This window comes from Eptesicus fuscus, chromosome 16, assembly GCF_027574615.1.
Source record: "Eptesicus fuscus isolate TK198812 chromosome 16, DD_ASM_mEF_20220401, whole genome shotgun sequence".
NCBI classification, from domain to species: Eukaryota; Metazoa; Chordata; class Mammalia; order Chiroptera; family Vespertilionidae; genus Eptesicus; species Eptesicus fuscus.
In genome coordinates, this window is record NC_072488.1 from 31,144,677 (window position 1) to 31,162,277 (window position 17,601).

Genomic DNA, 17,601 nt, shown 5'->3' on the forward strand with positions numbered 1-17,601 from the left:
TACAGTGATTTCAAATGGCTGACAATAATAAACACATGAAATGGTTCCTAGACACTGATGAATAAAAATTATAGGGCTACCTCTTTCTAACCAAAAGAAAAGTAAGAATGAGGTAATTCAGGTGCTTGACCTTTTATGAGTAATGAACCCCTTTGAAAGTCCTATCAAAGGCCTGGACACTTTACCCAGAAAATTATATGCCCTCTGTTTTGCTTTCATTTTAAATGAATCACATGAAACTTATACACATGTCCTACAGGTTAAAGGGGCAACTGTAAGCACTGTTTTTATTTCAAACACTAAGTACTGTCATCCCTAAAGAATCTAGGTATTTGGCATTAACACTTTACCAGAATATAACTGAAACACTGTAATATTAATCAACAAAGGCCTGGGAGCAGCTAGAAATGGTTATCTGAAAGTCTGTGAACTAAATAAAACATGTGAGAATCATTCTGCTTCATTTTCAGCTTAACACACAAGTTTTATAAGCAAGAAGTAGTATTGCTAAATTGTTAAGAATATATTGATTGTAGTCTGACTACCTGACTTCAAATTCCAATGCCACCACTTTTTAGGTACATGACCTTAGGGGCAAGTGACTTTTATGCTTCAGATTCCTTATTTATGAAATTAGTATAATAGTAGCACTTAGACCTTATTGAACTATTTTGAAAACAAAACATGTAAAGTCCTTGGCACAGTGCTTATTATATAGTTAGTTCAATAATTGATATTAGATGCTATTACTGACATCATTATTATTTGTTTATTTGGTTTCTAAGTCATATTGGACAGGAGGAAGTAGAAAACAATTACAGCATAAAAAAAGACAACAGTCGATTATTCACAAAAATGACAGCAACTTATCAAGGCAAGTTTTAATTATGCTTAGGATTATATAACATAATGTACAAACTTTTCAGATCCAAATGGTTAACATTTAAAATGTTCCCCCCAACCCTGGCTGAGTAGCTCAGTTGGTTAGACCGTCATCCCGATATGCCAAAGTTGCTTGCGGGTTCGATCCCTGATCAGGGCACATACAAGAAGCATAAATAAATGCATAAATAGTGGAACAACAAATCGATGTTTCTCTCCCTCCTTCTCTTTCTCTAAAACTCAATAAATAGAATTTTAAAAAAATAAAGAAAATTTATTTGCTTAAGATTAATATTCTATCTAAAACACAGCTACAAAATTTAATTTTCAGTTGTATCGCTTATCTACACACACACACACACACACCATAAACAAATTCCTATACATTTTTTAAAAATCTCATTTTACTGAAAAACGAATAAAAATACAAAATGTGAAATATTGGAAGTAAAAAGCCTGTAATCCAAAATGCATACTCTGAAGAATTGGATGAATTACAGATTTTAATATACAGCTATACATGTACTATTTTTAAACAAATATCAGACAGCAATTATGTCTACGCTTGTGTAATTGTATTCACTTGAAAATACATTGTGGAAAGCTTTTGATATTAGTAGACAAAGCTCTATTTCATTCCTTTAAAACCTAGTATTCCATGGTGTGAATATTCCCTGCTGAACATTTAGATTGCTTTCCAAGGGTATCGTATTATCTTTAAAAAATTGTGTTTCTGACAAACAGCTTTCCTCACTTATTAATGAAATTGAGAATCATCTTTGTATATGGAATATCATATAGATATGTTAAATTGTTAAGGATTTTTGCATCTGTATTCATAAATAAAATTCATCTACTTTTTCTTTTTAGTGCTAACTTTTAAAAAGTATTACATTTGTATAATTAGAGAGGTCAAGCTAAGTTGCTAGAAGACTGATAAATGCATTTACTTCCATTGTTTCCTGAAATCTCAGGAAAATCAAAGTAATTAAAAAAGGAAACAACAACAACAAAATATCACCACACACAAATACAAAAGAAATTTGAAAAAGTATATTTTAACAAAGATGATACAGGAAAGGAGAAAACAGATAAAAGCTATCAAGGCATTTTTGGGAAAGAGAAATCAGAGGCAAGAGTTAATTAATAACTCATTTTTAACAGAGGAGAATGTCAAGAAAGATATGATTTGACTTAACCCAAGAAAGAAGTAGGAAGTAAAGGCACCAAAACACGGGGGAAAGCAGGGAAGACAGTTAAGTGATGTCATTAAAACAGACAACTGAGTCCTCAATTCTACAATGCATTCATTCCCTCACCTGCATCCCCCCTTCTCCAGGAGACTTCTGCTCTCCCATCACCACCAACTACAAAGAGAATGAACCAGAAAGGCTCTGCACTGCAGGCACAGGAAAGGGCAAGGGTAAAGCACCAGGTTGAAAATGGAAGAATTTAAATTTTGTATACTGAGCAGAGATACCCCACCCTCACTCTAAGCTCTCTTTCCTCTCTAGGCTCTCAGAACACCAACAGGTAAGTTTCTACTTGCCAAGTAGAGTAGACTAGTTAAGCCAGGAAAAAAACAAACCAAAACTACATATATCACTCCCTGGAAAAAGCAGAGCACTTGCTGTAATTCTTTATATATGAAGTCCGTATCAATAGGTTCTTCTCATTGGCCTGGAGAGATTAAATAACTTAAGATCAAACGGCTAGTAAAAGGCAGAGCCAAGAGTTGAACCCAAACAATGTAACTCCACAGTAAATATCCTTAATACAGTGTCACAATATTATACTAAATTGTCCTATCAAAGAGTGAAAACTAATTTTAAAATTTCTAGTAAAAAAAAATCATAAAATGTGTTTCAAAAGCAGAATTCCATTAAAAATGCTACTTCTGTGAATAAAATTCAAGAGCACACCTCACTCTAATACTGAATAAGGATTCTAGTTTGTACTTTGAACACAAAGTACAAATACCTGAGACCTGTACTTTGTGTTCAAAACAAAAAGCATCACTTCATTTAGGTTTTCTACTATGGCATTTCCCATGTCTTGTCCTTTTACCCTTTTACTAACAGTTGCCCTGTGTTTATGCCTTTTTATTGTAAGCTACTCCATTTTGGGGAAAAGGATGGTTACATATAATAAAAATGTAAATAAAAGAAAAAAGTTTCATATAAAATTTAAACTTGTTCATAAAAAAGTAACCAACGGGAAATACATTTGCTATGCTAATGACAAAAGGTAATATCCTTAACTAAAGATTCATTCATATCAAGAAAACGTAAGCTAACTTTTAAAAGGCAAGACTATGAACAGATATCTGAAATATTACTGAAGGGAGGGGATGCTTACAAATATGATACAGATAAGTAAAATGAAATTCTACAGTCATCAACAATGTTTTAATAAATTATTACAGTAAAGACATAAAATCAGGATAGAAAACTGTTTATAGAAAGACCTCAATTACTAGTATATGTCAGATAAAGAAACCCACATACCTAAAGAAAAATCACGTTAGCAGTCATATATATCTGATGACTTGTGCAACATTTTCTTCTTTGAGATTATTTTTATTATCCAAATTTTCTTCAGTAAACATAATTTTTACAGATGAAAAAAGAAAAGTTTATGTGCAGAGAAGGTTCACATACCTTGGTGGCCGTTACTGATGAAGGCAAGGTTGCCGTTTTGGAAGAGGATCCATTGGAACTTGCTGGTGGTGCCTGTGCCATCACAGATTTACTGTTTGTACTGTTGGCACCATTAGCAGCACTGGCCGAGTGGGAGAAAGTAAATTTGAAGCCACCAGAAGATGTCCTTTTCGGAAGGTTTTCCTTGTCTTCACTTTCTTTTGCTAAAACCAAAGTAAAATTTTGAACCTATATCAGTAAATATTGCTAAGTCAAAGCATCCCAAAACAACAGTAATTTAAAAACTTAGAAAACACTGTCTTTGCTTTATAAGAGCTAAAAGAGTAGAAGAGTATGATATGTATAGTTGGAATCTTAGAAATCTCAGGATTAGAAAGGACCTTAAGAATCATATAACAAATCAGCCATCCTATGCTAGAATTCTACACAGCCGGATACAGGACACTTCCAAGAACTCATTGATTGTCTGACTCTGTCTCACTGCAGCTTCCACTGACTCTATACTTCTATTGTAAATACATAATAATCTTTCCCACAAGTTAGTATTTCAAATGCCTAAAGAAAATGATATGATCATGTCTATCAGTCTTTTATTTCCTGACTATACTAGGTTCCTGTGTGGGTTTCTTTTATGAGATAGGTGTCTACCATCCTTTAACACCTAGTTGCTACTATATTTTTTATATATGACTAGAGGCCCAGTGCAAGAATTCATGCACAGGTGGGATCTGGCTGACCCACCTCAATCGGGGCTGATTGGGACGGGCTGGCTGGGGGTAGGGACTGCAGTTAGTTGGATGGCCAGCCCCACCCCCCGATCAGGGTGTGTGTGTGTATGGGGGCCAATTGGGGGGATGGGACCAGTTGGGGGAGGAGCTGTGGGCGGCTGCCCCCCCCCGTTGAACTCCCAGTTGAGATGACAATTTGCATATTAGCCTTTATTATATAGGATTCTTTTTTTTTTTTATAATATATTTTATTGATTTTTTACAGAGAGGAAGGGAGAGGGATAGAAAGCTAGAAACATCGATGAGAGAGAAACATCGACCAGCTGCCTCTTGCACACCCCCTACCGGGGATGTGCCCACAACCAAGGTACATGCCCTTGACCGGAATCGAACCTGGGACCTTTCAGTCCGCAGGCCGACGCTCTATCCACTGAGCCAAACCGGTTTTGGCATTATATAGGATTCTTAACTGGACATAGTACTTCAAGTTTTGTCTCATTGCCTCTTTTGGCAGTAGTCAGTCAGCACAGTGCCTATAATGAGTAAAGGTAGAAGAATCTGGCTACTAAAAGGTGCCTATTCCTTAGGACATTTTAATAGGCTATTTGCCCCTGCAGCCTAAAATAAATGGAACTTATGGTATTAATGAGTGGAAAATGAATGAGGCTGAGAGCAAATTTCAGGGAAAAATGTAGTAACTCAGTGAAACCTAACAAATAAGAAATATTTAGAAATCTCACATTCAAAATCACAAACTTATATCAAGTCTAGAAAATGCTTTTTCCTTTTCAAGATATAAATTTTTATTAAACATTTAGATGACATATGCAGGACAGTACTCCAATAATGGTAATTTCTCAGGACAGAGAATTAAAGTGATTAATTCTTTGGAAAAATGGGGAATTTTACTTTTATTTCTCTTGATATTGTATCTTTATGAAACTTGTGTGGGGGGAGGTAGAAGAGGGTATAAAGGAGATAAATGGTGATGGAAGGAGACTTGACTTGGGGTGGTGAACACATAATGCAACATACAGATGATGTATTATAGAACTGTACACCTGAAAGCTATATAATTTTATTAACCAATGTCACCACAATAAAAAAAAAGAAACTTTTATAATGATTTTAAAATTTCAAAGAGCAAAGTGACTTCAAGCTTAGTTTCCTTGGCAGTAAAAGGTGGAGAGCTCTGGAAAGTTTCTATGGATCTGTATGGTGTCTGTTATTATTGGAGATTCAGAATAGAAAAGAAGCCAAGACTGTTCACAGAAGGCAAAGCATAAGTAGGCAATGCAATTTCTAAATAGCAAATAAAGACTCGTAAAATGGCAAGCTTCAAAACATCAAAAGAAATCCCAAATTTAGAAAAAGTGCATAATTTGAAAATTGTGATTCAGCATAAACTGTCTTTTATGCTTTATACACAAGGACAGACTTTTACAAGCAAATGAATAATTTTTGTATTAGTTATAAGAGGGTGCACTATTTAAAAATTCAAAATTTTAATACCTTTCTTAGTCTCCATAAATTTTTCATAACTATCTGGAAAATCATCTTCTGGCTTAGATTTTTCCACTGGTGCCACAACTGTTTTTCCTTCCTCCTCTTCATCTTCATTAAACCACATTTCTTCATCCTCTTCCAAGGCTTTTGCATCTCTGCGAAATCTGTTACTACGCAATATAGATGGTACACTGTAAGAAACATACCATAAATACTGAGTAATGACTTAAAATTTATATGATTAAAATTGATAATAATTATGTATAATCTAGAGGAGCTGAAATAACTTTAGTTGGTTAATATTTATTAATTAAAATTTATCTTGAGTTACAATATGGAGCAGTAATTTTTCATATAAAAAATTTGGGATAGGGAGGATATCTACCCTCCTACATATAATCCTGTCCTATCTAATGATGGAAAGAAAATTCCTGGGTAAATTTCAAATCCAACTATGTATGATTTTGGACATAAATTTATATGCTATAAATGCAATATACTTAAACAATACCTGTTCAGTTTCTGATTTTGTCTGTCTTTTTCTTGCTCATATTTAGTCTTCAATCCTTTGAATGTCTGAACATATTCAATCGATTCAAGTGCTTTATAAAAATTTTCAACTATATGTGAAGTAAGAGACTTGATATCTTCCTGTATAAGCACAAAATTTAGATTTCAAATATAATACAATGCTTGTTATGAGAAAGACTTAAAAATTTTAAAAATTCCAAAACTGATCAAAAAAGGTTTTTCAAAATCACCTTCCAAAAATAAATGTTCTAGTTTCTTTATACATGAGCCAGGACTCCACAGAAAACTTGGAAAAAAGGAGAAGCAATTCACTGGAGCCCTTCTGGGGGATTATAAAGAACATTTCAAAAGTAAATGGGTTTAATTTATGCCTTCTGTTCATTTTTCACACTTATGTACCACTTTGCAATTTAAAAAGCACTTTCACGTAATAAGCTTATTATACCGATTTTACAGAAAAGGAAAGTTGAGGCTCTGAGAGAAGTTGAATGGCCTGATCAAGAGCAAATTTTGAAATTACATTTTCAATAAATGTTAGGTATTACTTAAGGACTTCTCATTTTAACATGATACCCTATCTATCAAAATGGATAAGCCTTACCTAAACTATACACATAAGATACCTCAGACTACATTACCTATACAGATCGGATAAACTATTAACTTGAATACTAGTTTATTCCCCGTCTTCCTTCCAATGGTATAACATACGTGAAATAAACTGGTAGTGACAATTTCTAAATTCCAAATGAACCATTCTAAATGATCATTGCAATGAATGGGTACATAGCAGGCTCATTATTTAAAATAATTAAAATTGTGATTCAGGACATTAATACTATAATAAGAAACACTCAGGCCACTTCTTTAAATGATCTACCATAATCTGATTGCATAAAGGATTTTAAGTCTTTAAATGAGTTTTCCTGGACAGCTCAAAAAAAAAAAAAATTCAAAGAAGAAAAATTAGAAATCTAGGTAAAATGGTCTGTGTTGTACACTCAACAAAAAGATAAATTTTAGGATTCAATGTACATTTATCAACCATTTGTATTTTCAGAAAGACAAAATCAACCACAGGAATAGGAATGGGTTTGTCAACCCTATGATTTATTAGTATCTCATTAAAAATTTTAAAGGAAAAAAATGTAAAAGTTAATCTCTGATTCATTAGAAAGTGTACTGTGAAGCTGGGTTCAGATACTTGGTGAGTTGGAGCTAGTTAACAATATTTTTAGAAAAATAACAAAAACAATAACAAACAAACAAAAAACCCCCCATATCTCCTCTTTTCTAAAGGCTAAAAATAGTAGTTCTAGCCTCTTCATCCTTTTGAGTATCATACTCTTGGCAAGTGACCAATATTAGAAAAATAATCCAGTTGTTCAAATAATCTCCATGTGAAAATAGCATGTCATCACTAGAAATCTGATTCGTCAGAATCAAAACTAGAAAATGAATTTCTAGCTTTGACTTTCTTTTTTCAAGTTCTTTCTAACCATGTGGCCACTATCCGTGTTGGTATCACAAATCTTTTGTTGTCTGAAATTGAGTTGTAACATAACTTCAAACCCTGACTGTGCTCCTAACCAAATGGATGCTCTTGAATAGGTCACTTAATTACTTTGGGCATCTCAAGTCCCTCATCTGTAAAATAAGGCAGTTGGAGTAATCCATCTAACTCCCTGATCTCTTCAACTTAAAACTCCATAATATCCTATTTTTATGCATCTCATATGAGTGTCTAACAAATAAATTATTTTCAATCTTTCTATTCATTTTTATCACTACCCCTACAATTGATCAAAGAGATCACATGAATGGCATGCTTAACTGAAATGTCCACATATGCCAAATTTCATCCTGAAACACCTGGCAAATAAAAATGGAACTAAGAAGATTATAGAATAAATATGGCTTCAAAGACTATGCTAAATTTCACAATTTAAAAATATTAACATCACTAAATATATAATTATTCTACTTTACTAAGAATCCTTTAATATAAACTTACCACTCTTATAAATTCAAATAACTCAATAACAGCTGAATTTAACAAATTGTACCGAGTTCCATTATCCAGAAGAGCATTTATAACTGGCTCAAAAAGATTTCCCTTCGTGATGTAACGATTATAAAATTCATCTTTAAGGCCAATTATCCGCCGCATAAAACGAAGAGCACCTAATTAAAAATAAGACAGGGAATAAGTTAATGGTCTTACTAATATTAATCATTATACAAGTATTTTTAAGTAAAATAATGTATATAGTCTTCTAGAATAAAAAGCAAAATTGTGCACTAAAAAATATTGGGCTTTGAAAAAAATAGGGAAAGATCATTCAAAACCTGTACAAATTAGTAGCCAGAGCTAATAAACCCCCCCCCCCAATAATTGGCTATTGGAAGATAAATAAACTACCCAGGCAGGTAGCTCCATAGTAAAAAGATTAAAAAATACACGAAAACCTCAAAACACAAATGTTGGTAATACTCAGAACAGTGTGGGTATAACAGAGAAAATACAAAAGCACTAAAAAATAAAAAATTTTGTCAAGAAAAATGTAAATTAATACACAAAGGGAATACCACATTTTCCATCATTAGTTTGATAATATTTAAAAAAACCCAGTAACTTCAAGTGCTAGAAGAATGTCAAGTGCTTTATTCTTTGGGAAAGAAATCTGGAAGCTTTCTGTTAAATTAAAATTTAAAAGGACATATTAAAATATATAAATATTTTGTCCTGGCAATCCCATTATTGGGAATAGAGAATGGTAAAATCAATGTGGAAGAACCACTCTTAAGAAATATTACTCAACTGTGTTTAGGAAACAAAAATTGGTTCACACCATATCCACTTACCTACAGTAATATTAAGGGACTTATAAGAGTGTTAGTATAAGCCCGTTTTTGTAAAAAGAAAATAAAAAACCCCATGTGTGAATATGTTTATGTAAATTTGTACAAATATGGAAAATAAACAGTACAGGTAGTTAACAGTACAGGTAGTGAAGACTTTAAGGCCTTAAAAATAAAAGAAGTATTAGGCAGATTAACCTTTCTTTATACATTAAGTTAATACTTACGTTTAAACTATAATTTTTATGCTCAGAAAATACCCATATAACTCTTTTTACTTGGAAGGAGGACAAAGCTTATTTATTTCTATTTGCAAGTGAAATTATGAAGAGGAAAGAAAAATTTAGTTTTCCAAAAATCAACATTGTTGCAAGTATTTTACAAGTTCAATAAATAACCTGAGTTACACAACAAAAATATATCAAGGCCCATATCTCAAAAATATAGAGTCACTACTAAATGACAATTTGATGAAGCAGATGTAAAAGATAGGACTAGTTTTATTAGTAAAATACTATCTTTGCACAGGGATCCCAATTAATAAGCTAATTGAATCTAAATGTGAGCAAATATATGTGGGTGGGGAAGCACTATGACCTATTCCTCTTATCCATTAAATAAAAGATCAGTATTTCTCATAATCATCTTTTTAATAGCAAATATACTGCTAAAAAATAAATTCACATGGGTAACTTTGGCTTTTATCTCTATTAAAAATGTTGTTCCTTAAAACATTTTACTAGACTGTTCACTTAAATTGTTACTTACACAATGCCAGGAAAGTGTGCTTTGAATTCATCAAGACCAAGACTCTTCTTAGCAAGTCCTTGTTCATAATATAGTTTTTTATGTGATATGTGTGATGTTCCACACAAAATGTGAGTAGCTCTAAAATTAAAGCAAGCAGCTGTGCTGTTTGATAATTATCTACAAAGAAAAGTCATCACATGAAAATCAAATATTGCAATACATCTCAATAAAAAGAATAAAGCTCATATCCTATATTTTAGAACAAAAGTAAAATGATATTTCCTTCTCATTTTTATATCAATTAAAGAAGCTATAGATTTTTACTTTTTCATTAGGCAGACTCTTCAGAAGCATTGTCAATTTTACCTAGTTACTAGATACTTTTCTAGTAACTAGCAAATAAGAGCTTAAGAGCCAGTCCTGTACACCAAATTCCTGTATAAAATATTTAATAATGTTAAGAGGGAAAAAAACCCTCAATAAAAGTTTACAAACATGATAATAAAACCCTCAATGAACTGAGATTTACTGAGATTTTCTTGGTAATGTTTCTTTAATACATACTACTATAGTAGTTAATATTAATAAATCTATAAAAGGGTCCACAGTAAAGGAGAATGTACCTCAAACTTTCTGCCTGAAATGGTGCAATGCAAATTTCCCAAGAAAAATTAATATGCTTTCTTTAAGAATATCTTTAAGGAAAGGACATTTTTGGCTACTTGAATATCAAGTGAAAAATGTTGCATCAGGTTTTTTTTTTAAAACACTTATCTTTTTAACATCAAACCATAATACCCATGAGAGGCCTACTGAAATATACTAGCTTTATTTTTAAGAGGCTTTGGTTTATACATTCATGGAATGATTTCAAACTGCTTCCTGAGCATCAAAATTGAATATAATTGAGGGGCTTATATAGGTAATTACCTACACCTATTACAAAAGTTTTAGATAAGAAAATATTAAACTGTGAGCAATTTATGGAATTATAGTCTTGTAGAATAGAAAAAAAATAACTGACATCACCTTATTTTACTATTTTATTTTTTCAGGAATAAATTAACATTCTTTTAAATAACAGAATGACCATTAAATATACAAAATACAATTCTGTATTTCAAAGATCTTTTCTACTTTAAATCAAGTAAAGTCTTACTTGCTCTGGACCAATTTGTATAACAACCAACACTTGAACTAGTACCTTATAATTAAACTATTTTAATTTCTCAATTCCCAAATTTTACTTATAAAAGATTTTGTGACGATGATCTACAGTATTAATTAAAATTACTCATCCAATATCTGAACTGTCTCCTTTGAAACTGGCTTTTCTACAGCTTTGATGAACCTGGCAGAACAGACAGGATGCTGGGTACACAGGCTATTTTCTATACTACCAGGCCCATACCTGCTATGCATGTTGCAAGTAAAAGCAAGTGTTTCCACTCAGATTTATAAATAAATTTTAAACATAAGGCTCTTATAAACACTAATTCCTAACTAATTGGTCTTAGTTTACTAGATTTCAAAAATAAGCACAAACTAAATCTCCAATGTCCAGAAGTCTTCTCAAAAAAATATTAAAAAACAAGTTCTAAATCTACAGAAACAAACAAAAACCTAATTCCAAATGGTTTTCCATTTTTTTTATATTGGATAAAGTGGAATATTTTCTTTGTAATAAAGATAAAAAGTGTCTTTTTGGATTCTGTTTTTGTTGAACATATGCCTTTCTTATTAGCTTTGTACAAGTATATTATACTCTGAGGAGGAAAAAGTTTACTATTTGCATTAGTTCATAAAATAAAAACATATACTTACCGGGACAAATCATGCTGTTTTTGTTAGATCCAACTATATTATCTAATAAAAAAAAATTAAAATCAGTTACTTCAGTAATAATATCTCATACTTCCCTGGCACTACAATATATAAAGCACATAATCTCCTTTACCCACATAATGACCACCAAGAATTAGTTGTTATTATATTCAGTCAAATATTATACCTCTATCTGCAGTCGTTTACAGAACTTGTTACAGACAAGAAGATATTGAAAGACAATTATAAATGTTCTCATAAAAAATGAGATTACAACCAGAGATAAGACTGATATGTTAGCTTTTATCTTCTCTCAGCCATCCTCCAACAATCTGAATGTCTATCCATATAGATATTTCTTAAGTTCTATAATAACACAAATGTTAATAATAGATGACTTATGCTTTGAATTTTTAAAAAATGTTTTTATTGATTTCAGAGAGAAGAAGGGAAAGGGAGAGAGATATAGAAACATCAATGATTAAAGAGAATTGATCGGGCCCAGCCAGCAAGGTTCAGTGGTTGAGTGTCGACCTATGAACCAGGAGGTCACAGTTAGATTCCCAGTCAGGGCACATACCCAGGTTGCAAACTTGATCCCCAGTGTGGGGCGTGCAGGGGCAGCTGATCAATGATTCTGTCTCATCATCAATGTTTCCATCTCTCTCTCCCTCTCCTTTCCTCTCTGAAATCAATAAAAGGCAACCGATCGATGTTTCTCTCTCCCCGCTCCTTCCAAAAATATCCTCCAGTGGGGATTAAAAAACAAAAAGCAGTGGGTAAAAAGAAAAAAATTGCAGAATAAATATACACAATAGAAATCAATGCATATCAAGTTTGAAAACATGAAAAGGAATGCATTATACATGTCTTAATAACATAAACGAGCATAGGGGTGATAAACTCCAAATTTAGCATTCCTTGAGGGATATTGGTAAGTGGGGTGGAATGAGAATGGGAGAGCCAATAGGATGTATATGGATGTCTGTCAAGCTATTATCTAAATATTTCTCTATGCTGGAAGTGTTTTATTTTAAATTGAATGTTAAAAGTGTATTTATTTTATGTAAATGGAACCATTCTGCAAGTTTTTACCCATTCAAGTTTACGTTTTTGAGAACTAGTCAGATGACATATGTATATTCAATTATTTTAACTGCCAATATATACATATACCACACTTTAATTTTCCTACCATGAACAAAGCAACAGCACTCTGGTATCTGTCATGCATATGCAAAAATGTTCCCTAGGATATATACTCAGAAATAGAATTGATGATATTATATGGGTGTGCCTCTTCTACAACTTTATTAGTTTAGTAAACATTCTCTTAACTGACTCAAATTAACCAACAGTCTAAGAGAATATGTCCTTCACATATCTCATTTCATAAGTCGAGTTATATTCTGATAAGAATTAATGGTTTTGTTTACGCTACTTATATTTGGTAGTATGATTACATTATTTAAATATTGCAAACTGATGAAATACAATAGATTTATAGAATATAGAAATACAGTAGAAATCAATAATAATTGTTGCCAAATGAGATGTACACAACTATGAATAATTAATGGGAAGTACATAAAACCTAGTAGGATTTGTGATCAGACTGCTTAAAAAATAACTTTAGATGGGTCAATGGGGGAAAAAAAGGGACACGTGTAATACTTTCAACAATAAAGATTTAATAAAAAAAAATCTTTAGGTTATCACTCCACTTTAATAAACTGAAGCCAAAAATTATAGCTGATGATTTGTGAATATATAAACTATACCAAATAAAGAACTAAGTAAACAGCTTGTCACTTATAATACTTATTTCACTCTTTAAAAACAGAAATCATAAGCAGATAAGAAACCCTACCCTTTTCATATCTGTCTTCTGAAGTATTAGTCAAAAGTGGTGCTGTGAGGACATGCATACAATGGTTGTAGAAGAAATTTAGAAATTCACTTTTTTCAGTTTTCTGAAACAAAGAATTTAAAAAATACTTTATTACCTTTACAATTAATAACATATCTTCAAGAATTAGCAGTGTGAAAAAAAAAAAAGAATTAGCAGTGTGGGTTATACACAAACAACAGACACTTTAAGATACTGTGAAAGAACCAAAAAACTAGTTATATACACCTTAATCTTACTTCTGCAGAATTAAAAAATCAAATCTATTTCATATTCAAATAAAAATGAAAGTAAGAAAAAGATCAGAAAGTATTAAAAACATTTGTTTTTAGGAAATTAGAATAATTTTTTTCAAATATGCTATGATCTGAAATGCAATGAAGAATCTATCAAGCAATATAAGAGCAACTTAACTATTTAAAAGTTGATACCCCTATTTCACAATGTATCCAAATTTGGAAATCCACCAAATCAATTTATCAAGCCACTATAAACAGAACAGAATTTAGATCTATTTTTAAAATGTTTTTGGAAATTTGGAAAATAATGATTTTTATTTTCTGGGCTACTACTTTCTAATACAACTGGCCCAATATACTTGTATGTAATTTAAAAGTAATACACATGTTTTCTAAATATGAGGGCATTATATATAAAAAAAATATCCCATTAGTTTGAGACAATTACTATTAATATTTTGGGATAGTTCCTTAAGTCTTTCTATTTTTATTGGCTTTTTTTACTATGTGAGACCATTCAGTACACATTGTTTTCCTTTTTTAAAAAAAAATTATGAAAGAATGATTTAATAAACAATTCATGTTATAGCTTATATCAATTGTAAGTACTTTTATAAGTATAATTTATTTAGATAATAAAGAGGATATATTTTTAATATTTTATTTATGCATTACATAATGACAGTTTGGTCAATGACAAAAAACATATACAATGGCGATATTCCAAATAGCCTAGGTGTGTAGTAGGCTATACTACTTAGGTTTGTGTACATGCACTATATGATGTAGCATATTTTTTCCATTTTTATTTTAATAAAAAAACCAACAAAACTTACCATTTAACCATCTTTACATTTATAGTTCACTAATGTTAAGTATATTCACATTGCTGTATATTAATTTTTAAGAAGTTAACATACAGAGGCCAAGGGTCATAAACAGAAGATTTTCTACATTACAAGATTGTATTCTGACAAGTGAACTGCTATAGGAATACCACTGCTACTTGAATATCAAGTATACAAATACGTAACTATTTATTGTTTTTCAATATTGTACACATTTTCAAAATTTCTATATTTACAATTACATTTAAAAAACACCTACAGCTGATTAGATCAAAACTTAAAAAAAAGAAATTCAGAATAATTCCTTACATTAGTTGTAGCCAGCATGTTCTCTGGATCAATCAGAGTACGAAGAAGTCCCATTAACTGAACAGCACCTCCTAGCTCAGGATCAGTATCACAGATCATTTGTTCAATTACTACATTAATGAGAAGAATATCCTGAAAAAAAATGTTTCCATTAGACCTGGTTTGGAAATACGACAAATATACCAGTTGAAAGAACAAAATCAGAATCACATAGGAAATACCCTCCAAAGAATATATAAATTATTTAAGCTCTTTTCTTCCTAATAATGTTTTTTATAAGCACACTAGAGAAAAAAATCCACTTATATAAGAAAAAGCAGAGTATACTACACCTTACGATACCATTAATATAGGGAAGTGGAAAATAAAGTCATTTATCAGTGATTCTAGTTCACTGGAGGTTCTAACAGATTCTCATTCTAGGTTTCAGTGTCAGGTATGAATTTAGAAGTTGATGAAACAAGCAAGATTACACATGTGATACCCTCTCCACTCCCAAACACAGTTTATCTCAGCTTCTAACTAGAAAATCCTTTCTAGGAAAAAGAGAGAGAGAGAGAGAGAGAGAGAGAGAGAGAGAAAGAAAATAACCCAGTACACAATTCTCCACAGGTGAGTGGATGCACATGTGTTATATAATGACCTAATACCAACTAGATTTATTGTTATGTTAGCAACATGCTCTTGGATCTTAATATACAGAGCTACCAAGCAGCTTGCAACTATAAAGCAGCTTCTGCTTGTATTTTTAAAGTAGAAATCTTAAACATTAAATTAGGATACAAACTGATGGTTCATGTCAAAAAGTTCTGACATCAACTTGGTGGATTTGAAAATATGTTTATTATTGGGGGAAGAAAGGTAGTAACTGAAGGAGATGAAATAAGGGAACTGCATGGAATGAAGACAAATGTCTTAAATTGGGAGAATTCTGGAAAGCTTCAGTATAAAGCAGTCTTTGTAATTATTTTGTTTTACTAGCCCTGTCCAAACTATATACTTTTAGCCAAAAATAATATATCCCTGTGAATTGTTTATTTATAAACTCAATGCAATAAAGAACCAACAAAACCATGTCATAGCAACTTAACTTCTTAAAATTGGAACCCTAGCCCGACCGGTATGGCTCAGTGGTTGAGCATCGACCCATGAACCAGGTCACTGGTCCAATTCCTAGTCAGGGCACATGCAAGGGGTTGCGAGCTTGATCCCCAATAGGGGGTGTACAGGAGGCAGTCAATCAATGATTCTCTCTCATCACTGATGTTTCTATCTCTCTCTCTCTTTTTTTCCCTCTCTCTCTCTGAAATAAGTAAAAATATACTTAAAAAAATATTAGAACCCTACCCTCTACCATGTTTCCAAATTTGAACACTAGTAAATAAATTCTATCATGGCAACAGAGACAGAACGAAATTTCTTCAAAGAGGAATTATGAAATAAAATTACTTTTTAATTGTTGTATTATTATTTATTTATATTACAACAGTAAACCTACTTTTGGTTATCCCGTATAGTTTTACTTTATGGTGTTCCATTAATTCATGTAGGCTTTCTTCATTTTTTTTTTATTCTCAAGTTCTCTGATTTTTTTCTATTGCTTCATCGAGTCTGCTGTAGAAGCTATTTACTGATCTTTTTCAGTTCAGTCATTGTATTTTTCAGCTCCAGGATTTCCTTTGGTTCTTTTCTATAGTTTCTATCTCTTTATTGAATTCATTTTGTTTATGTATTGTTTTCTTGATTTCATTTAGTTATCTAATTGTCTTCTTGTAGCTCACTGAGCTTCTTCTTTAAGAATTATTTTGAATTCCTTGTTAGGCAGTTCAAAGTTCTCCATTTCCCCCCAAATTTATTTATGTATTTATCTTTAATTCTTTAAATGTCATTTTTCAATTATAGTTGACATTTAATATTATTTTATATGAGTTTCAGGTGCACAGCATAGTGGTTAGACAATCATATAATTTACAAAGTGATGACCCCAATAATTCTAAGTACACATCTGGCACGGTACATAGTTATTACAATATTATTGACTATATCCCGTATGCTGTAGTTCTCCATTTTTTTGTTTCTTTGGTGGTGTCACATTTCCCTGATTCTTCATGATCTCTGTAGTTTTGCATTGGTGTCTGCGCATCTTAAGAAGCAGTTAGCTTGCCCAGTCTTTACAGACCAGCTTTGGCAAAGAAAGCCCTTCACCAGTCAGCCTGGCCAAAGGTTCTGGCTGGGCCAGCAGGTGGGATCTGTTACTGGGGTACTAAGACCAGCTATTGAGACCTGTGCAGTGGTATTTGTTCTTAGCTATTGAGAGATGATTCCCTCAGTGTTCTGGCAGAGGCATGAAAAAAGTGATTCTCTCGGTAGCACCCTGAAAGGCTGGGGATGTCACACCCTCACTTTGCTTTTTTTCTTTCCCTCAAGGGAGAATTCATTGGTCCAGGGGATCTTTCTCAGCATTGTTCTGTGTTGTCTTGGGGAAGGAAGGACATGGGTAAAGTGAAACTGTTATTACCCCTTCAATGCATCTTTTCTCATTTCTGTGTTCCA

The 17,601-nt window shown here is 32.1% G+C and overlaps 1 protein-coding gene across 7 annotated transcripts in view; it reads right to left on the bottom strand.

Moving 5' to 3' along the window:
• PPP4R3B (protein phosphatase 4 regulatory subunit 3B) overlaps positions 1-17,601 on the bottom strand; it is a 46,662-nt gene that overhangs the window by 2,003 nt on the left and 27,058 nt on the right. The window contains exons 8-17 of one of the 7 annotated variants that reach the window (XM_054728165.1): positions 15,049-15,180; positions 13,614-13,716; positions 11,744-11,785; positions 9,938-10,096; positions 8,322-8,491; positions 6,288-6,427; positions 5,783-5,946; positions 3,543-3,745; positions 2,202-2,249; positions 867-1,030 (exon numbers count right to left, since the gene is read on the bottom strand). In XM_054728165.1, the coding sequence (XP_054584140.1) occupies positions 977-1,030; positions 2,202-2,249; positions 3,543-3,745; positions 5,783-5,946; positions 6,288-6,427; positions 8,322-8,491; positions 9,938-10,096; positions 11,744-11,785; positions 13,614-13,716; positions 15,049-15,180 (1,215 nt within the window). In that variant the 3' untranslated portion in view covers positions 867-976. Of the gene's footprint in view, positions 1-866; positions 1,031-2,201; positions 2,282-3,542; positions 3,746-5,782; positions 5,968-6,287; positions 6,428-8,321; positions 8,492-9,937; positions 10,097-11,743; positions 11,786-13,613; positions 13,717-15,048; positions 15,181-17,601 lie in introns of those variants that run through there. The other 6 variants (XM_054728164.1, XM_054728167.1, XM_028139892.2 and 3 more) reach the window with 6 other exon arrangements.